Below are 21,747 nucleotides of genomic sequence, written 5' to 3'. Positions count from 1 at the left end.
TACTGAGCATCTAAGCTCGCCTGGTGCGGAGGGGGGTAATGTCGTTGCACATCTACATTGCTCACACTGGGGAGCATTTCCTGGCTGGTCCAGTGGCATTCGCCTCGTACGTATCCACTATCTCTATTTGATGGTGTCTACTATCTATTTATCGATGTTTGAATGGACTGTCCGAACTCCAGCTGATGACTGTCTATCGTTTATAGTCCCGATGCTTTGAAGTCATGGATTGTGCGCGAGACATCTATTCCGCCTCCACGGCAAATATTGATGACCGCCCGGGGAAAGAATGTCAAAATTCAAACGCTCGCTACCGAGGTGCGACATTATCAATATCAATGATGACGTGGAAATAGGCTAACTCGTAGGCAATTATCGCAGAACGAGATCTTTGTATATGATCGACAATACGTCAGTGAACCAGGCGATGTCGAGTTTCCGGAACTACCTCCTCCTGAACCATTCCGACCCGGTACCCCGCCAGCTATCCTCAAAGACGTGAACGACCTTCAGGCATGGCGGAACCTCTATATGACCCGGCGAAACTGGGCACTGGACTTGTCCAGTCGCTGTGGGTCGATTGATAAGAACCTCCGAGAACATAACGAGCGAACCGATGTCATAAATCGCGCGGTGGGCGTGGCTCTGGAGAATCTCAAGTCTCATGTGGGGAACCTAGAGCATCGGTTCCAAGAGGCACAGTCGTGGGCGAATAGCCTTCTAGAAGAACAGCAGGCTGCTATAGATGGCTGGCAACGAGCTCTTTCAACACTGGACAACATCCCGGCACGTAAAGATTTCCCTCTTCTTGGACGCCCGTCCACGCCCAAAATGGACAAGGATCGACCGACCGGAACGCTGCGTGACTTTGTCGATGTAGGGGAGGTTCAACGGGCTGGATCAGAGGCGGCAACTGTGTCGTCTGCCTTTGCTGGTAGCGTCCATGATGTCGAGAAGACAATCGGTGACATCGCTTCGGACACTCAACAACTGGTGGACGACGCGCTTGCCTCAAATTTTGACGGGGTGGATGGGCTGCTGGAAGAAGTGGAGACTATTGCGAAGAAGATCGGGTCTGATTATGAGCATGTTCTCAGTCTGCCAACCAACCAGAAAACGTTGGCCAATATATCTAGACTTGCATTGAGTCATACCCAGGACCTTCTTCCTTCGTTAGTGGAGATCAGCGTCGAGCTTCAAGCTGCGCTGGAGCATGCTGTGCAGCGCCGGGGAGCTGTGGAGAAATCGGCCATTGTGCATATGCGCACAATTTCCTCCCTTGAGTCTAGACTTGCCGACGCCCATGCACGAATGGTCAATCTGGACGTAGGGAGTAATGCCTTTGAGGTCATCTACTCTGTCTTCCAAATGCCAATGGTGTATGGGTCGATTCTTATCGAATCCGTGCGGCGGCGAGAATGGAGTGATAAGATCAAAACTGACTCCCTGACGCTGGCCGAGGAGATGGCAATTTTGAGAGATGAGGAGCAACGCCGCCGCAAAAAATGGCTAAAGAATATGGGAGACTTTATGACTGTGACTGATTCCACCACACCAGGAATCGAAGTCAACCTTCAAGGTCAGGATGAGGAATGGCCTGAAGTAGCTCGGAAAGAGATCGAGTATTACATCGACGATTTAAAGACCACTCATTCCTTGACCAACCTAGCGGAGCAACTCACCCAGCAACTCAAGGAGCTGGATGCACCCACTCGGCAGCAAAGACGACGGGCCAAAGCGTTCAAACAAGGCAGCGTATTTGACTTGAGCCGGAGCTCCATCTTACGCGCCGATGACTCCGTCCGTAGCTTGCGAGAAGATAAGACAAAGCTAGAAGAAAGGCTCAAGGGGTCTGACAGTCGCGTCCGGAAATTGGAAGACCTTTTGCATCGCCAGAGTCAGCTCAGCCGGCCATCGAGTGGCACTTTCGGCCCAGACTTCCCCGGTTCACCTGCTTCTCCACACCCTGATGCACTCTCTAGACGGTCATCCGTCTCTTCAAGGCGAGTCTCAGCGACTCAGTCTCCAGAAGACAAAGCACTCATCCAGCGTATTGTTACGCTTGAAGCAGAGCTGGCGGCTGAGAGAGATGTGGTTCAGAGACTCCATAAGGAAGCCCACGCCGAGCGGCAAACCAACTCCGACAAGTACCAAGAAGCTCAATCCACCAAAAAGGACCTCATAGGCAACCTTGAAGCGCGCCAACGCGAATTCGAAGATGAGCGCCGATATCTGGACTCGGAGTTAAAGAAGTTCAGACTCCGTACCGAGGAAATGGAAGAAGAGCTTGATCGACTCATGGATAGTAGAGAGCATGGAAGACAGGAGCTTGACGATCGGATGCACCAACTCGAAGTCGATCTTGAAAATGCTCACGCCAATTCCGCCGAGGACGCACAGAAAATCATTGATCTTAATTCACAGATTCAAACTCGGCAAGAGCGTGAAGACAGCCTCCAGGCTAAGATTCATGATCTCGAGCATCGACAAACGGAGTTTGAGCAAAAGCATCAAGAAAGTTACCAAGCCCTCGGAGCTATCTTCATGAACCTCTCGCCTGGGGGTATTGTACCTGTCGAACTTCCCGACATAATCAAAGCCATTGAAGTTCTCTCTGAGGGTCTGTCGATTCACGCCAAGAGCGCGGAATCAAATGCATCCCAGGCAATGGCTGATAACAAGGCCCTTGAAACACAAATTGGCAAATTCGAGTCGGAGGCAGAAGAGCGGACAAAGACCTTGGACGAATGCAAGGCCGAATTGTCGCGAATAACTGCAGATCTCTCAAGCGCGCGATCCAACTCGGAGCACTTGACCGGTGAACTGGAAAAAGAGCGATCCAAGTTCAGTTCCTTGCACTCCCAAATAACTGCCGGAGAGAGTGGTTCCGAAGCGCTGCGTGAACAAGTCGCCGAAGAGGAACGGAAACAGGCAGAGCTATCACAGAAACTGACTGAAGCTGAAAGTGAAGTTCAAAATTTGAAAGATCAGGCCACAGAATGGGAGAGAAAAGCAGGGGCCACCTCGGAGACCGAGGAACAGGCTGTGGCGCGATTCGAAGCTCGGGGTACCAAGTCCTTCGAGCTTTCAAATCAACTCTTCGCGCAGGTTGAGAAACTGGGTCGGATGCTCGAGCAATTGGGTTTCACCATCATTCAGCAAGACGGCCAGCTCCTTGTCCAGCGTGCTTCGAAGCTCAGTGCATCGTTGGGCCTGGGTGAAAGCCTCGCCCAGTCAGGTATTGTAACCCTGAAGCCGGATACAGCGCTTCTAGACTGGATGAAAGCCGAAAGCCCGGAGGACGAAGATACCAAATTCTCGGCTTTCATGGAAAGTCTAGCTCAATTTGACGTGGCCCTATTTGGTGATGTTGTCGTCAAACGTGTCAAGGACATCGAACTGTTAGCCCGCAAATGGCAAAAGGAAGCTCGCGGCTATCGTGAAAAATACCATCGAGTTCAGAGCGAAGCTCATGACAAGATTGCCTACAGATCCTTCAAAGAAGGCGACCTTGCTCTCTTCCTTCCCACACGAAATCAAGCCATTCGCTCCTGGGCAGCCTTCAACGTGGGTGCGCCGCACTATTTCCTCCGCGAGCAAGATTCACACAAACTCCAAGCTCGAGACTGGCTTCTCGCCCGCATCACCAAGATCGAGGAACGAGTTGTAGATCTATCCAAATCAATGAACGGTGTCGCATCGGACCGTCGCTCCCTCGGGGACACCAGCGACGGCGCCTCTCTAGCCGACGAGAACCCATTCGAGCTTTCGGACGGCCTCCGTTGGTATCTCCTCGACGCCGTAGAAGAGAAGCCCGGTGCGCCTGCCACACCAGGCATAGCGAAGAGCACAGTTGCATCGGCGCACGTTGATGCAAAGGGTAGCATCCGCCTCAAACGTGGTACGGACGAGGGCGCCATTGCCAAAACCCTATCTAGGAGCCTTGATAGCCGCCGCGAGAGCTCGAATTCTAAGCGAGGCACCCCAACGCCGTCACAACACGCTGTCGAATCCACGACTGATCTTGTGCGCCTTGCCGAAGCTGACGCTGGCTCGCAGCCTAGAGAGGCTGCTCCGATCTTCGACCAGGTTCGCCGTGACTTGCTCTCCGGCCCGTGAAAAGTAGGGATTGACTATTTATCTTCCATCTTTTCCGGGTCTGTTTTAAAATGATCTGGCATGGGGTGCTAATGCTTTTCTTTGGCTTAGGATCCTCTTTCTGCATCGGCTCAACCAAAAATAAGTGGCACCGCTTCTTCTCCCGCTCGGTCGACGTCCGATCGTAGACATAATGGCCGATCTCGCCCGTGGGAGAAATTGTGGTCCCTTGATTATCGACTCGAGGGTAGCAGACCATAGAATGTTTTCTTTTCCCCCCCTGTTTTTACAAGCTGCGGTGCACTAGGGCATTGCGTGGTTCGTTTTTTTTGGGGGGTTGTCCCCTCAATGCGTGCACCGCAGATTGCGCGCTATTCGGGGATCTATACATGTCCCATTTGCTTTTGACATTTAGTTAGTCCAGATACCCAACAATGCAATTTACAATTAAATATATCGATCTACTTGAAGTGGTGTAGAGCAATTTACAGAGTGAGTAGGTCGAGGTTGAGTTAACTGCAAGGGAAAGGATGATCATAAAACGATAAATCACTAGTCTAATCCTTCGACACCTTCCATGCCGCCCATGTCATCCCAAAATTTACTGAAGTCAACGTTCTCATCTTCGAACATCTGCTTCGCTTGCATCATCGCAGACCGTTGCCGTTCCGCAGTGAAGCCACCAGGCTGCGAGCTCTCCCATTGAATCAGCTCGACCCAACGGAGGAAGAGATCCTCCTTGCCCATCTCGGCCAACTTCTCCTTGAAGGCGAGGATTTGGTCGCGCTGAGCGGATTGCTTTTGGTCAGTGGGGGTATTTTCATCCCCGACACGCCAGATCAGCCAACCGTCAGCATCAGTGTTAACCAGCACGGCAGTGCGGAATTCATCCATCTGTAAACCATCGCCTCTGCGAGTGCGACCAACAAGAGCATGGGCGCGGACCATAGCCGCATAGTCTAAGCTCCAATGCTCGTCCACGAGCAAGTAACCGGTCTTTCCGATTCGCTCCGGAGTCACAGCGGCAACGATCTTATCGCGACGCACCTCGTCTTCACGAATCCACCTGTTGCGCTCGAGCTCCTTGCTCCAGCTGCGGTTACTGCGGCGAACGATGACCTCTCGCTCACGGAAGCCGATGGCACGACGCCAGCGCACGGGCCCTCTGATGAAATTAACAGGCCACGACCACAACAGGGTCACCAGGAAGTAGTCAAGGCATATAGTTCCCGTCCGGCGTATGATGATCTGTACCGAGTCTATCCACGAGGTAGCTGCCATGTCCACGGTCATGGAACTTTGGAGCCCGATCAGCGTTGCCACGAGGGCTGGATATGTGCTGATTCCCATGTACACCCGTAGGCCAATCACAGCTGCTACTACCAGGTTGACGATGAGGGGTACGGTGAAGGTTTGCCGCTTCAGTTCCTCTGCTGTGTCATCGATGTGGACTAAGTATACTTCGTCGGAGGAGAGTGGGGCAACGAAGGGTTGCAGGGCTTCTGGGACTTTGGTGAATGGTGGGATTGGGCCTGAGGACGCGGAGCTTGGTGTTGAGGCTCCAGATGATGTTGGAGTCGTCTTGCCGCGACTTGAGCGACGTGCTGATTTTGCCATGGTGTTGATAGGTATATCTTCCACTGAATTGCTTGGTATAATCTGAAATGAAGCTTTGTCAAGGGCTTAGAATGCGAGTCTTGTGGCTTTTATCGAAGCTTTCGAGGATAGGGCGAGTGAACGTGTCACATGTCAAGACAATATAAGGGTCATTTGGGCATCACGAAATTGTAAATTCTCTCCTGATAATGTCTCAAGGGAAAATAATGTGAGTAGAAGACAAGCAGATAAATTATTGAAGGAGTCGACGTAATGCGGAAGGAATTCAAACGGCCTAACCACATTGGGGAATGAGAGCCTATTTACCTCCGTCATTTCTTCACAGTGCAGGAGAACCGCGTTTTTCTCCCTTTTCCCTACCTTTTCTACATGTGAACCCTCTGCAGGCTGCAAGGGGTATTTCGGTCATGTCATTCGATAAAAACAATCGAGTCTCGCGCGACAGACAACCGTCACCTTTCCGACGCGCCTCGAAATTCGACCATTACGATATACCCACGAAGCTCCCATCACCTCCTCAAGAAGATGGTCCGCATCCACGACACGCTATTCGCCCAAGATCTCTAGCCGATGCGTATCGAGACGCATCAAAACGCACCATGTCCGCCACATACGACGAGGAATACAACTTTGTGACATCACCAAGCCCGCGATCGAAGCGGCAGCCGAATAACGCGTTCTCGCCAATATCTCAGACTTCTCCTCCTCCCAAAGAACTTGAGGATGCATATAGGCGAATTAATGAAGATGACGCTCTAGCCGATCTCGTTCGCGACTATGAATGGGAGCCGCAGTACAGTGCACGCTCCGGAAGCCGAAGTCGCCCCCCGTCCTCCCGAGCAAGGGACACAAGCAACGGCAGGGGATCTGCCAATGGACGACCCTTCTCCGAGGCAGGTTTTGGCGATGAACTCGGCGACTACCGAACCCGCAAGAGCAGGGACTATACCAAGGATGAAGAGCGCCTAAAGCGCGTCACAGGCCAACGCTCGCCGGTCTTCAGCAGGGCTCAGGTCGGAAGAGATGCCTTGACGGCAGATAATTTGAGAAGAAGAATGGAAGACAAAAATGAGGTGGATCATCCTGTGCCAGAGACTGACAGGAATGGTGTTCCTTCCCCGAATATACCCACTGGCTGGGGTCACCGGGCAGGTCACCGACAAGAATGGGAGAGAAAGCCCAGCCAGAGAAGTGTCTCCGAAGAAGAAGAGGAAAAAGCGCGTCGACGCTGGTCACCAGCTGCGGAAGGAAATCAATCCCCCAAGCCTACGCGTACCTCTCCTCGTTCTCCGGCGCGGAGCACACTTTCTGCTAGAAACGCGCTCGAAGAACGCACTGCCAATCCGTATATGCAGGCAACGCAGGAGGACTTCCGTGAAACGCAGTCTGGTCCAAAGCTGATCTCACCCACTAGTGGTGGTGAACCAATTCCCAATTCACCTATCACAGTGTACAAAAACTCGTCATTCGCGAGGCCCAGCCCCAGCAAACGTGACTCCCGGGATCTACTACGCAAACTTTCCAGGACTGAAAACACAAAAATTGATCATGTCCAGACTCCCCAACCACTCAAATTGTTTGAAAGCAAAATCTATGATAAAACCCCTCGGGTAACTGGCGCATGGATCGATACTCCTATGACCCAACGGGTGACTGAGAAGATCGAGCTTCCCGAAGATCTGACTAAAGACATCATTCCTCCACGCATAACGGATGAGGCCAATGATATTGCACCCGCTACAAAACCAAAGGATGTCAAATCAAAAGTCGAGGAACAGAAGCCAGCGCAGACCATCGAGAAAGAGCCCCTTCCTAAATCAATTGCAGGGAAGGAGTCAAGGCCCCCGTTGCAGCGACCTCATCTACCTAAGAGTGCCTTGGAGACGGTCATTGAGGATGCTAGCTCAGGCAAAGATGTCGAGTTCGGAGATGATACCATCGAGTCCTTGCAGGCATTTATGGACGCCGGGTCCAGTGAATCCAAAATTGAGGAAGATGACGAAGCTTATGAAAAGGCCGTCCTCGCCCAGCTCCAAAATTCCAGCTCAAAAGAAAATGACGTGGTCAACATGGATTCATTGAATATTAAGCTCAACTCTTTAATGAGACATATTGACGAAGTCAAGAAAGGGCTTGACGGTCTGGAAGGCCATGTTACCCGAGACACCGCAATTGTTTCGCAAGCAAGCTCTTTATCCAAGAAGAACCCGCAGTCATCACACTTGCACACAGGCGAATCTTGCAAAGGCTGCGGCACGCACTCAGATGGACGAGTCTACGCCGCGATACCTCTTCCTCGGTTGTGGAACCGGAGCGCGCGATCCCAACGCCTTCGGCCGACCAAGCTCGGCTGGTTCATCATTATCTCACTCTCGTGGTACATCATCGAATGTCTGATGTGGGACCAGTATAGTCATCCCGAGATATCCGAAAGCTGCGAAGGCTACTGCCTGCAGCCCGATGCGCCTTTGTACCCTTGGGTAACCGTCACAATGTTGTGGCGCTGGTCACATCTGTCGACTATTTTCACGCCCATTTTCGCTATCTGTGTTGCTTTCTCTCGACTAGTGGCACAGTTGATGGGTCTTTCGGATGGCTACGTGGATGATGCGCCGGAGCTTGGAAATATAGTTGGCGAGATCCGCATCAACGGAACGCCAGTTGCGTTCCCTTGGCTCTCAGCCCCCACAGCTGAAAACATTGTGCCTCAGCCACAACAAGTTCACTATACACAGCAGCCTATGCAACCAGTGGAGCCTGTCTGGTCAGCTCGGAACCCGCCCCCGCAGAGGTGGGACAGTGACCAGCTGTCGGCTGAGGATGCAATGGACGATGATGAATATCTTTAGCTCGCAGTGTTGTTCTTCAAATTCTCACGACGTTTGCTTCTTTCGGTGCATTTCGCTCCGAGTCAGGTGAATGGCTTTTCGGTGGCTCTCAGTACCTAGTTCATGGTTCTAATTCAGCATGGTTTGAGCTACTATCTAATGCAATCTTGGGTAGCGATTCATTGCCACAGAGACCAATTCTGTGAGAAAGTAATTAAGCATCCAAGTCATATAGATAGCCATATAAACGCCTAAATATACATGTAAGGTAGTGGGACTAGACCCTGGAGGGCTATCGCCCATCCATTACAAAACCACTTTGTCGTCAGAGTCATTAAATTAAAAAAATAGGGTATTGTGACGCAAAATGAGAGAAAACCATGTAAAACAACTCACAACCGCGCTTTCGCACGCCATTGCTTCCGTATTTCGATCTCTCCCTCCAGCTTCCAAGCAGAAATTCTCTGCATGAGTGCCACAACCTGCTCATCACTGATTTCACAGGCCTTTTCAATCGGGATCTCCTTTTTCAACTGCAGCTTGAAGCCCAACCAGGTGAGATTCCCGGTCGACACAACCCGGCCGGCAACAGCATCACGACAGAACCCAGCCAAGCTCTCGAAGAAACGATGGCTAGATGGCCTGTTCAGCATAAGGAGACCGTGACAGTGCGGCATACCCTCGAACATCTCCGCAACGAGGGGCACACCGGCCTGGTAGACGCGGCGCGCTACAATAAGACCCTCGTCCGTGAGACCTTCCTCGCCAGTTGAGATCCAAATAGGCGGTGCGTTCTTCCACAGCTCAGCCGGGGCAGCGAGCGGAGACACTAATGGGTGGCTCAGCATGCTGGCGTTGCAGTAGATGTCAGCACGAGGCGGGGACGTGGGCCATATATCGTCTGGCGCGAAAGGCAGCGGGGTAAACAGAGTTTTAACAGTTGGGTCGTCAGAGGGTACAAGCGGTGCCTCGAGGTAATCAAGGTGTGCATTGCCGCTGGTAGATGGCATTGAGCGCGTCACGTCGCACCATGGGGAGATAATTGCGACGCCTGCGGGTAGTTCGATGGGCACATCTTCACCATGGAAGCGGATTGTGTGGGATGCGCGCTCGAGGGTCAAGAGTGTTTGAAGGAGGACAAGGGAGAGGTTCCCACCTGCGGAATCGCCGGCGAATATGATCTTGTTCGCTGGAACGGGTTTGTGGAGGGAACCCGGAGGGGGATGGAGGAGTGAGAGGTATGCTGTTAAGGCGTCGACAAGTGCGGCTGGGAATGGGTTTTGAGGAGCGAGACGATATCTGACGGAGAAGACGGGAGCGCCGGTCAAGTGGGATAGGTGTGCGACAGGGACGCGGTGGGTGTAGGGATCTAAAAGGCTTTTATTGATTTGGATGCGTTAGCTAGGTACACGGTTGTTAGGTACAGGAACAAGCGACACTCACAAATAGGCCCCTCCGTGGAAATACAAGATCGTCATATCAGACGGCGATTCCTCGCGCAGCTTATGGTATTTCTCCTCTTCTGAGAGATCGGGCTCTGGTGTTTTCTTTCCAACTCCGGCGCGGTGACCGGTCCATTCGGCTTCGACAGCGACAGTTGCGGGAAGATCGTATGTCTCATCGCCGGTCTTGAGATATTCAATTGCCCGTAGTACTGCATCGCGCACCTCGATCTCGGGCTGCGGGAGGGTCACCTTGGACACCCACATGGGGCCCTTGACTCCGGGGTCGCGTAGGCCTTGTTTTTGGATTTTGCCGAGTGGAGCTTTTGTTCCTATGAATGAGCGAATAATTGCGACGGTTAATTCGGTGCGCATATCCTGTTTCCCCTTGACGGGGGACAGTTGAATGCCATGCAGGAGGATGGTCTTGAGGATTAGCGGGATGCGGACTAGTAGCGCCTTCAAGAGGCCGAGAGGTTCCCTAAGCGAGCTCATGATGCTAAGTGAGCAACTCTGAGCGCTGGCTACTGCGAAATAATGAAAAGAGAGGTTAAAAGCAAAAGATTTGAAGACCTACCAAGTCTTTTAGATCTTAACCTTGGAAGATGCTAAACCGGATTTTGTACCTGAGTGGCGTTATGCCGAGGTCCCGACGTGGAGCATCCATCTTACCCCACAAGCCCTAAATTCTGAGATGTCTCACATCGATCTGATTGACTAACTATATCCATAGTGGTACCATTAGGTATCATCCATGGATGAGGGCTGTCCTGTAGTGAAGTTCACCTAGTTTATTAATACACTGTCGTCAGGATAAGTCATATATTCTAGACTACGTAGGTAGACAAGCCTTGAAACACTCTGATATTGCAGCATTGGTTGTGAACATGCTTATAACACACACAGTACTCATCATAGAAGGGTGATGGGCATACAATGTCGTCTTTACCACATATGAGGAGTGTATATATTGAAGACTATGCTTAAAAACGGCATCAAATATGGCCGTTTCTGGCTCGCTGTATAAGTTGAGCCACAGGGTATATTTATTAACGAAAAAGAAAACATAGCCCCCTGGGCCATTTTTCAATGATGTCAGACAGTGAATAATCAGTGATCTGAGCCATCATATTCCCCAAAATATCATATTAAATGTTGATATCCGGCCCAATCGGCCCTGTCGGCCCTGGGGCCAAGTCCAACCAACCTAATCCGGTGTGTGGTGATGACTAATCCTGAGCCTCAGGCCAAAATCCTCATCTTTAATTCTAGACCTACCTTCGTTTGTTTCAGGCTCTTTCGTTTTTGATGTCTTCACTTTGCACGCCTAAAGGCGACACTTCTCTGTCTATCCACTGTATATTTTACTGAGCATAATCTATCTTGTGGATGCTTGCATCTTGCATGCCCGTTTTCCCTATCATCCCATCTTCTTCACCACCCCACCACTCAATTTGACCGATCACCCCGGGACATGTTCATGGTAGTAAGTCAGGCGAACACAACTCAATAACTTGAGAGATGGAGGAGGGTACTATCTTCGGCGACGACTTGCCGCTTCCACCAGCCCGACTTTTCGAACGATTAGGCCAGTTACCTGGCTATACCTGGGATCAGGCGATCGAACCGTTTCACTCGACATACAATCACTGGCATATCTCAGGATACCGCCATGCATTAGAACCGGATGTTTTAACTCCTCTCGCAAATTCCTCCAATCCTACTTCCTCCGGACCGTCGAGCCTCACGCGCTTCTCCCCACGCACGGAAATCCGACCATCCGCCCGTGCCTTGCGAAGATTGAGCGCAAGCGAAACCAGTAGTGAGATTTCGCTTTCCAACCAACATAGCCTCGAAACAGATCAAACATGGATACCTGTCATCGCGCGAATCTCCACCAACATTATCCGGCTCGAACGAGAGTTTCACATGCTCAGGTCAATTGTACAATCGTCAGATCCGGACTGCAATCATACAATACGACCAGTCGACTTGATCAGGTTACAGCCAGATGACGGCCACTCGAAGACGCTGCTGGTTGCAATTTTTGAGTCTCCAGGCTATGATAGGTTGCGGGATCTAGTTACATTTGGCCCTGCCTCATTTGCGGCAGGGTCCAGAGGTGAAGATAACAATGCCACCCCCAGTGAGCAGGTCTCCTTACAAGCTTTTTTCGATTTCGCAATCGGGGCATGCGATTGTTTGGAGATTCTACATTATGGCCTAAAGACAGTGCACGGCGAAATCAGAGGTGATGCGTTCCATTTTTGTGCAGAGACTGGTGCAGTGAAACTCGCGAACACCGGCAACGGTGCTAGATCCTTTGATAACGTTCTCAGCGAGGGCTGGTCCTCCGTTTCACGCGAGCTGGGAGCCAAGTACAAGCTACAATTTATCGCTCCAGAGCAGACTGGAAGGATGCCCACAGAGCCGGATAGTCGTACTGACATCTATGCGCTGGGGGTCTTTTTCTGGTCCATGCTGGTGGGAAAGCTACCATTTGAAGGAACCGACCCCGTTGATGTGGTACAAAATGTACTAGGCAAGAGATTGGTGCCAGTATCTGGGAAACGAATGGATATTCCGGATGCTCTCTCGGCTGTGATCCAAAAAATGACCCAGAAGATGGTTCATGATCGCTACCACACAATTTCATCTGTGAAGAGAGACTTGACCCATATTGCGAAATTGCTTGGTGATGGTGACAGTGAAGCATTGGGTAATTTCCAAGTCGCACAAGGTGATGTCTCTTCTTTTTTCACTCTCCCAACGCAGATGTTCGGGCGGCAACAAGAATATGACAAGATACTCCATATCATCGAAAAGGTCAATAAGCGCCAGGCGGCTGCCTTGGCCAAAGCCGGAACCCAAAGTCCGGGTACAATGCACGCACTCACATCGGCTTCCTCCGTATCTGAAAGCCGCATCGAAAGCCTCGAGTTTGCTTCTGTCTCTAGTGATTCTGGCTCCTTCCATCTGCCTCCTCGATCGTCTTCCAATGTCACCAGTCATCATCTCGCACAAATAAACACCCTTGAACCTGCGCCGGGTAGTGATGCATCATTTTCCACTCCGAGGCATACAATTATCCCCGATGCGTATGGCCAAAGCCCAGGAGCAGCTTCCAGCAGAGTCAAGAGCCCATCGCACTCTCGGTCTTCCCATAATACAGACCGTGATAGTCAGCCCTCCATAGGTCCTCCCAGTCAACAATCAACAAACCACACTGTCAGTCAATCTGGATCGCTCCATTCATTGAATAAACCGAAAAAGAATGCAAAGTCTCGCCGCAGCGAGCGTTGTGAAGTGATCACAATCAGCGGTCCCGCCGGGATTGGAAAAACGGACCTGTTAAATCGGATACAACCAACAGTTCGCAAACTCGGATGCATAGCAATCACTCGTCTGGACCGAGCCAAACGTGTCCCATTTGAACCCTTTGCAAAACTATTAGCAAGTCTTTTGCGCCAAATTTTCTCCGAACGCGATGTCACCACAGATTACCACAATAGTGTTAGAATGGCCCTGCGACCTATGTGGCCCACTCTCCACAGAGTTTTGGGTCTTCCCGAGCGGCTGATGTCCCCTGGTGCGAAATACAGACCGAGTGAAGCAAATGCCAATCTTCTCGTACCAGATAAGGGTGAGCCATCCAAGCACGTCAACATCCCCGGGCTGGATCAAGGGCAGACTTCCCAAGATTTCTTTTTGGCGAATGCTGCCTCGAAGAACATGCGGCTCATGGAGACATTCCTCGAGATATTGCGAACTTTGTGTCAATTCAAACTGATCACTATATGTCTTGATGATCTCGAACATGCAGATGACGAAACTTTGGACTTGGTATTGAAAATCATCAATGCAAAGCTCCCCTGTGTCCTCATACTGTCAAGCCGCAAGGACGAGATTCCATCTGACCAGGTGAGGTCTCTATTTGTGGAAGATCTACCAACGATCACGCGAATCGCACTCGCGCCCCTTGAAGAGCAGCATGTTATGGAAATTGTAGCGTCGACAATGCACCAGAAACCTGATCGAACATTGACACCTCTCTGTGCAGTCATTCAGGAGAAGAGCCGAGGAAATCCTTTCTACGTTCGGATGATGCTTGAGACTTGTTACAGAACAAACTGCATTTGGTATTCATGGAAAGACTCAAAGTGGCTATTCGACCTTGATCGGATATTTACAGAATTTGTGGCTCCTGTCTACGGCGAAGGGCTTGGACTTGGTTTTCTTACCAAGCGTCTTCAGGACATCCCCCAAGCCGCTCGATCAATCATGGTCTGGGGTTCTCTTCTGGGCAGTCCCTTTTCGTTTTCTCTGGTGCAAAAGCTTCTGACAAGTGAATTTCTCTATTCGACCGATGACGACGACGATGTTGATCTCACATCACCGCAAAATGTCACACTCATCAGACAATCAGAGGGAGATATAGTTGTTGGATTGCAGTTTTTGGTTCAAGCAAATCTTTTGAACACTGGAAAGACCGACGATGAGTTTAGGTAAGACATTTGTTTGTTGGTTACTGCTGTAGCCAAAACCTTTACTAATTTTCCTAGGTTCGCAAATGAGCGACTTACACAGGCTGCTCTAACTTTGAACGAGAGTCGGAATATAGAGAAGATGCATTTCATCGTTTCACAAGTGCTGATGAAATATTACCACGACCACCGCAGTCGGTATTCGATGGCTCATCATGTGGCACTTGCGTCACCGACTATCAAATCTCGTGTCAGCAGACGCCTCGAATATCGTCGGATCTTATGGGATGCCGGACAAACCGCTTTCCAGTCGGGTGCACGGCCCTCTGCACTTTGGTACTTCCGTCATTGCATCGCTTTACTTCAGGATGATATGTGGAATGACCTTCAACCCGACGTTTATTACGATGAAACCATGCGGCTATTTATCACTACTTCTGAGATGTCGTGGTCTCAAGGTCACAATGACGATGCCCTCCGATTGATCAACGAAGTGTTTGTTCATGGAAAGAACGCCGTAAGCAAGTCGAGAGCCTGGATCATTAAAGCAAAAATCTTTGCTCAGCTAGGCGATCATCACCGCTCGATGGAATCACTTCTCACCTGCCTCGATGAACTTGGTGTGCATCTTCGTCAACCCACAACGTATGAGGAGTGCGACGCTGCCTATCTTCGACTCAAGTCCTATCTCGAAACTGCCGACCTGAGCTCTATTGGCCGAAAGCCAGTCTCCAAGGACCCCACTATAGTGACCATCGGCTCAGTCATGGCGGAGGCGATGACAGTTACTTACTGGGACGATGCGTTGACTTTTTATCGGATGGCGCTTGAAGTGATGAACATTCATATTTTCAAGGGTGGATTCACACAGATTGCAATAGGTTGCTCCCATCTTGCCATGATATCCCTGGGTCGCTTCAAAGACATCGAGTTTGGCACAAGACTTAGCGATCTTTCGCTGGAACTTCTCGAGCTCTGCCCCGAATTGTCCACTAAGAGCAGAGGCTCGATCGTTCATAATCTCTACGTCAGCCACTTACGTGTACCTATGCCATCAATACTACCGGCCTTGGAAGCTTCGCTCGAGACCTCTTTCTCAGTGGGTGACCCATATCTTACCCTGATCAGCATCTCATCAATGGCCATGACTCGATTGTATCTGGGTCAAGACATGGCGCAGCTGGAGGCTTTCTGTGTGGATACCCCAGAAGAAATTCCCAACTGGCGACAAGATACCCGCGGCGGGGCTAGTCTTATTGCAGTCCAGCAAGTTTCCCGCGCTCTGCAAGGCAAGACCGAGTTCCGATCTGCCGACGGCATCATGTCAGACGCCAATCACAACACATCTGATTATATGATGCACTTGGATGTTCATTCCAGCAATGCTGACAGACCTCGTGACATTTACTGGGGCCTTGCCATGATCCCACTGTTCCTGTTCGGTCACCACACCAGAACAATCCAAGTGGGTACTCAACTTTTGTTTACCAGGCACAGACTCTGGTCTGCACGTGTGTCCTACGTGATTTACTTCTATCTGGCAGCCGCACTTCTCACGCTTCACAATGACAATCCCTCCCAAGGATATCTCGATGGCAAGATGGAGACACTCTTAGAATACAAGGCCGAGATCGATTTTGCTCGAGGTGCATCGGAAGTAAATTATGGCATGTGGGCTCTAATTTTAGAAGCCCTAATCTCCGAGGTTCGCAACGATCATAGCGCTGCCATTCAGGGCTTCGAGTCTGCGATCGACCATTGTCAAATCCATGGTTGGCCCCTTGAAGAAGCCTTGGCCCTTGAGCTGCAGGGCGAGTTTTTGGTTAGACGTGGAGCAAAGAGGGCGGCTCGTGCTGTAATCCAAGATGCCATTGCTTCATGGAGCTCCATTGGCGCTGGTGGCAAATCGTCGCAGCTTGCTGAGAAACATGAATGGTTACTCAAGACGGCCACATCGGCAAAAACCGTCGACGTTGGCTGTCAGACTATCGATTCACTCCTTGAGATCAGCCGTGATGTTGTGCAAGAAGAGATTTTGATCCCCCAGCAGATGGAAGAAGATGAGAGGAGACACCAGTGGATTGAGCAAAACGGTGTTACTACCGGAGAACGAGCTCTAGATATATCAAGTGTCGGGCTAGACATTATTGACTTGTCCAGCATTCTCGAGTCCAGTCAAGTCATGTCATCTGAGCTTCAAATTGACAAACTTTTCATGAAAATGCTTGAGATCATCTTGGAGTCTTGCAACGGTTCCGATTTCGCCATCATTGCTACCGACTTCGATGACAACGGTTTTGCAATTGCCGCAGCAGGTGATTCGGAAAAGGGCCAGAAATCATTCCCAGAAGGTCTCCCGTTCTCGGAAATGGATGATCGGATGGCCTTACATATCTCCGACTATGTCATGCGCACAAAGGAGGAAGTTCTTATTCACAATGTTCTCGAAGATGAACGGTTTTCTAACGTGAGCGAGACCTACCTGGCAAATTACCCCACGGGTCGGTCTGTTATCGCATTGCCAGTTGTGCAAGGAGATCGCCTTCTCGGCGTCATCCATTTGGAAGGAAAACCAAATTGGTTTACACAGCGCAACGTCGTGGTCCTGCATTTGCTTTGCAACCAAATTGGTATCTCATTGTCCAACGCGTTGCTCTTCCGTGAAATACGCAAGGTCAGTGCCAAGAATGCTTCCATGATCGAGTCCCAAAAGCGTGCATTGGCATTGGCACGAGAGGCCGAACAGAAGGCAAAGAATGCGGAGGCCGAAGCCAAGCACAACGTGAAGTTGAAGGAAGACGCAGCAAAGGCCAAATCAATTTTCCTTGCCAACATCTCTCATGATCTGCGTACTCCGATGAATGGTGTCATTGGTCTCTCGGAACTTCTAAAGGGCACTTACCTTGACAAGGAGCAAGATGAATACGTCGAATCGATTCGTGTGTGTGCTGATACCTTGCTCACCCTCATCAACGACATTCTCGATTTCTCGAAGCTCGAGGCCGGAAAAATGAAGATCTCCACGGTCCCACTCAATCTAAAACAAACCATATCAGAGGTCATCCGGGCTTTGCGATATACGCATCGTGATAGAGGCCTAGAGACCATCGAGATACTCGATAAGGTGCCACCAGAGCTCGTTGTTCTTGGCGATCCTGTTCGTCTCCACCAGATCTTCATGAATCTCCTCAGCAACAGTTACAAGTTCACCCCTGCTGGATCAGTTACGGTTAAAGCTAGGGTTGCACGCGAGGGCAAAGGTCGGGTTCGTCTTGAATGCTCGGTCAGCGACACCGGCATTGGTATTCCAGACGAACAAAAGGCTCGCCTTTTCCGACCATTCTCACAGGCCGATGCATCCACGGAAAGATCATACGGTGGCAGTGGCCTTGGGCTGTCAATTTGTAAAGCTATCATTGAAGATGTTCTTGGTGGAGCTATCTGGCTTGAGTCAAAATCTGGAGTTGGCACGACCGTGACATTCCACTTGGTCTTCAACAAAGCACCCAAGAAGACGGCGGTCAAGACCGCATGGTCACAGGATCTGAGTAATGCAGACAACGAAGTCCGTCGGGCCTCAGCTCGCGACCTGACCCAAATCCCCCGTGACCAGATCCGAGTGTGCATTGCCGAAGACAATCCAATCAACCAAAAGATCGCTGTGAAATTTGTCACTGGTCTTGGCCTTCAGTGCAACGCATATAGCGACGGCAAACAAGCCGTCGATGCTCTGCGCGCAAGCTCCCAAGAAGGCAATCCGTTCCATGTGGTCCTGATGGACGTGATGATGCCTACTCTTGACGGATACAACGCGACCCGCGAGCTGCGCCGAGACCCCGACCCGAATGTAAACGAAGTGCTAGTCATTGCCATGACTGCAAGTGCCATCGAAGGCGATCGTGAGAAATGCCTCGAGGCTGGCATGAACAATTACCTCCCGAAACCGGTTCGCTCGCCCATTCTGAGCGAATTATTGGACAGATATCTCGCCCCTGCACCGCCATCCTACCCCAAGTCTCGTCTTGCTATCCGAGAAAAGCGTTCGAAAGCAAGTATTGATGGGGGCGCCGGTACACCTACCAGTTACTCTTCTTCGGCTTCAGACGAACCGAAATCATTGTTACTGGAAAAGAAATGAGTCCATGCATTTTTTTTTATTTATACCCGAGTTTGCAAAGATAGAAGTTAGGCGTCATTTCGATTGATGAGTTGATCTCTCTTTGGATTTTTGTTTTCTTTTTCTTTTTGTCACTGCCACGGTAGTTTTTCCTTTAGTGTTTCTTTTGGACTTGACTTTATGAGAATCATACATCTGGTTTTTTTTTCTCCCCTTCTCCAGCATGATGCTGTTTTCCCCTCATAATCATGATCAATAGTATCATATTTCTCATTTGATAATATTATGAATTGAATATTTGAACATAATGCATTATTTACGTCTAGAGTACCAGCTATATACATAATTCTCATGGTATCATAGATCAGACAAAAGCCTAAGCGCGGCGACCAAAGATGCGGAATCGCTTCACTCCACCATCGGGAACAAGAGTCAGCTTGACGTGGCTGAACACCCGAGTATCCTCACCACCGGCAGTGAGATCATCAGGCCCAAACACATGCTCAGTGTCCGCCTGGCAGCGCTTGTCACCCTTGACGATCTCAACCCAGTTAGTGTCATCGACCGAGGGCACACCGTTACCCGCAGTTCCAGCAACCAGGCCGTGCACGCGCACAGCACGAGGGAAGTTTCCACGGAAATCCTTGGTATCAACAACAACCTTGGATACCGAGCCAGGAAGACCCAGCTTGACAATAGCCCAGTCGACGTGGCCAGCAGCGCGCGAGCGAGCAGTCTCCCATCCATCACCCATATCCTTGCCGCGACCAGGAAGTAGAATATTAGACGAGGGGGTGTAGTGTTCGTCAGAAGCACCGAGAGTCACACCTCCGTTGAGAGCAGACGAGAGCTCTTCAACGGGTGCCGAGGGAGCCTGGACGGCCGGGGCAGGAGGGGGGATAGCGTGACCATAGAGACGGAGACGAGCGAAGCCACCGTCGGGATACATCAGAAGCCGGAAGTGAGTGTAGGGAGTTTGGCTGATCTCGTCGTCGAACTTCCAACCATGGCGCTGGGAGGGACCGCAAGGCGAAACGGGCAGCAGAGTCTTCCAGCCGGCGAAGCTGGGGTCTGCGATCTGGGCATCTGTGACGCCACTACCTTCCGGCGCGTGTGTAGCTTGTAGCTCTGCCTTCTCGCCGTAGTTGCCGGTGAAGTGTGCGGTGTCTACTTCGACGCCGTGGATGTAGGCCGCGGCGACGCCCAGCTTGATCACGACCCAGTCGTAGGGATCTGGGTTGTGGCGACGGGTTTCCCAGCCATCGTACCAGGCACCGGTGTGAATGAAGACGCCGGGGCGTGAGATGGAGGGAGTGGGAGTTAGGAGGTTATCAGCGGAAGCGAAGTAGTCGTTTGAGCAGGCTAGGATCTTGCTGTTTAGGTTGCATGAAGCTAGGTTGGTGGTGTGTGCGAACACCTGGTCGATATCGGTGGCGGCGACCTGCATTTTGGATAGATTTGTATGGATTAATATGTTCAATGAAGTAGTGTTTAAAAGAGAAGTCGAAGATGAGAGTGTAGGGGAGACTCTGTATACTTAAATAGCAGAGTGGGGGAGTTATCGATAAGAGACTTGCCCCTCGAAATGCATTTCCATTACTCCACGAGCTCGACAACCCCATTTCTCTTCTATCCTCTTCTTGTCAGAGCCAATCAAAACCAATCAGAGCCTATATTTCCCGATATTAACTTGGAGGTTTCGCCATTAGCCGCTACTAGATCCAATGCCGGTTTGGGGCCTTCGGAGTTGATTTCGGAGTTGGACGGCTGACCCACTACTTGGCAAGCCATATCGGAGGTCTCCGATGAGCGCCGTTATCCAATGGCAGTCGCTCATTGACCAGATATTAGAGTCGCAGACTCCACAGAAAGCAGAGGAATCAAGAAGGTTCAATTTGCGCCTACTGAGTCCACTGTGTCAGTGATAGCTTTCCTGCGCAACCGGCACAGAGAGCCCGGAGTTCATCGGAATTCAACGACTCGGCCAATAAGACTTGCAATTGGTTCTGCTGCACTCTCAATACCACCATACTACGGATACAGGTGACAATAGCCGCCCTGCTTGGGTTATTTCCTATTGCATGGTATGTCACTCATACACTACAGTATACTAATTTAGCACACAAAGGAGTTGCGGAGGTAAAAGAATGGAAACCAAGTCAAGCATGGTATCTACCATTGCCCGTGCACAGGGTTATACAATGACGCATCTTTCGTGAACATATGGCTAATTTCCATATATCCCGAACGTCTTTCACCAAATGGGACACCCGAGTCCTTTGCATGAGTATACACGAGGTGTACTTCGATACTGTTGCAATGTTGACCAACCTGCCTGTGTGACACTCAACGAATTCTCCTTCGAGTCAAAGATTCAGGATCAGGGATCGGGACCAAGTAATCAATTTTATTACCCCCCAAACAGGGGAAGGAATTAACTGCCATGAAACATGAAATACTCGAAATGCAGACCCAAAATCAAGAGAGTATTTCAGCATGAGCACACCAAACTAAGCTGTAAAGCTTCTAAACGCCAGCAATGCCTTTGTAGGATTCAATATGATGGATGCAAACAGCAAAATAGAAGCAAATGGAAACATATGCAAATGCACTTTTGTCGCTATCCCTTCCCAGTGGTCTTCGTTGCAGCATTCTCCAAAGCCGTATATCTCCACTCATACTGTGCCATTGCTCTCTTATCACTTGCAGAACGACCTTCATTCTTGCCGGCCAGATCTTTAGTGCCCTGCATCTGTATTTCCCATCCCTTGAGGATTCGAGCCTGGGCTTCCGCGATCGAGGTCAGGTTTGAGTTTTGCGAGGCCATTCGTTCGTCAATGGTGGCATGATATGATAGCTTGGCGCGGAATAGGGCCATCTCGCATTCGTCGTACTTGATTCCTTTTGCCTCGGGCACCATGTTGTCTTGTGTACTATTTGGGGGCATCTCGGACTGGGCCACGAGATAGAGAGAGGAAAAGGTATTCGATGCAGCAGGCAATAAACTAGATTTATAGCCGTGTTTTGGCAATGAAATTTGTAGAAATTTGGAAGAAGTGAAGATAATATGCACGGTATTATGTTCAAGGAACGAAGTATGTATATCTGTCCAAAGATGAAGCGAATGATTCACGAGCGATGTCACGCCTAGAACCCGCATG

At 50.4% G+C, this 21,747-nt stretch overlaps 7 protein-coding genes across 7 annotated transcripts; 3 read left to right on the top strand and 4 right to left on the bottom strand.

Annotated features, from left to right (window-relative positions):
• Positions 1 to 38: 38 nt before the first annotated feature.
• atg11 (autophagy protein ATG11) lies at positions 39 to 4,119 on the top strand (the record flags this gene model as incomplete). Its single annotated transcript, XM_016738273.1, has 3 exons — positions 39 to 106; positions 207 to 318; positions 382 to 4,119. The coding sequence occupies 3 exons, from the start codon at positions 39 to 41 to the stop codon at positions 4,117 to 4,119; spliced, it is 3,918 nt and encodes a 1,305-aa protein (XP_016594382.1).
• Positions 4,120 to 4,650: 531 nt separating this feature from the next.
• On the bottom strand, positions 4,651 to 5,715 carry PEX2_009950 (uncharacterized protein; the record flags this gene model as incomplete). The annotated part of the gene is made up of 1 exon (XM_016738272.1): positions 4,651 to 5,715. The coding sequence occupies one exon, from the start codon at positions 5,713 to 5,715 to the stop codon at positions 4,651 to 4,653; it is 1,065 nt and encodes a 354-aa protein (XP_016594381.1).
• Positions 5,716 to 6,122: 407 nt separating this feature from the next.
• PEX2_009940 (uncharacterized protein) lies at positions 6,123 to 8,564 on the top strand (the record flags this gene model as incomplete). The annotated part of the gene is made up of 1 exon (XM_016738271.1): positions 6,123 to 8,564. The coding sequence occupies one exon, from the start codon at positions 6,123 to 6,125 to the stop codon at positions 8,562 to 8,564; it is 2,442 nt and encodes an 813-aa protein (XP_016594380.1).
• A 371-nt stretch (positions 8,565 to 8,935) lies between these two features.
• Positions 8,936 to 10,480, bottom strand: PEX2_009930 (Alpha/beta hydrolase fold-3; the record flags this gene model as incomplete). Its single annotated transcript, XM_016738270.1, has 2 exons — positions 8,936 to 9,920; positions 9,987 to 10,480. 2 exons carry the CDS (start codon positions 10,478 to 10,480, stop codon positions 8,936 to 8,938), a joined length of 1,479 nt encoding a protein of 492 aa, XP_016594379.1.
• Positions 10,481 to 11,506: 1,026 nt separating this feature from the next.
• Positions 11,507 to 18,607, top strand: PEX2_009920 (putative sensor histidine kinase/response regulator; the record flags this gene model as incomplete). The annotated part of the gene is made up of 2 exons (XM_016738269.1): positions 11,507 to 14,490; positions 14,548 to 18,607. 2 exons carry the CDS (start codon positions 11,507 to 11,509, stop codon positions 18,605 to 18,607), a joined length of 7,044 nt encoding a protein of 2,347 aa, XP_016594378.1.
• Positions 18,608 to 18,962: 355 nt separating this feature from the next.
• PEX2_009910 (allantoicase) lies at positions 18,963 to 20,033 on the bottom strand (the record flags this gene model as incomplete). Its single annotated transcript, XM_016738268.1, has 1 exon — positions 18,963 to 20,033. The coding sequence occupies one exon, from the start codon at positions 20,031 to 20,033 to the stop codon at positions 18,963 to 18,965; it is 1,071 nt and encodes a 356-aa protein (XP_016594377.1).
• A 1,173-nt stretch (positions 20,034 to 21,206) lies between these two features.
• PEX2_009900 (uncharacterized protein) lies at positions 21,207 to 21,506 on the bottom strand (the record flags this gene model as incomplete). The annotated part of the gene is made up of 1 exon (XM_016738267.1): positions 21,207 to 21,506. The coding sequence occupies one exon, from the start codon at positions 21,504 to 21,506 to the stop codon at positions 21,207 to 21,209; it is 300 nt and encodes a 99-aa protein (XP_016594376.1).
• Between the last annotated feature and the right edge of the window lie 241 nt (positions 21,507 to 21,747).

Source organism: Penicillium expansum (assembly GCF_000769745.1).
Source record: "Penicillium expansum strain MD-8 chromosome Unknown contig25, whole genome shotgun sequence".
Taxonomy (NCBI): Eukaryota; Fungi; Ascomycota; class Eurotiomycetes; order Eurotiales; family Aspergillaceae; genus Penicillium; species Penicillium expansum.
The sequence above is the reverse complement of the archived record's forward strand: the minus strand, read 5'-3'. Positions and strand labels throughout refer to the sequence as shown.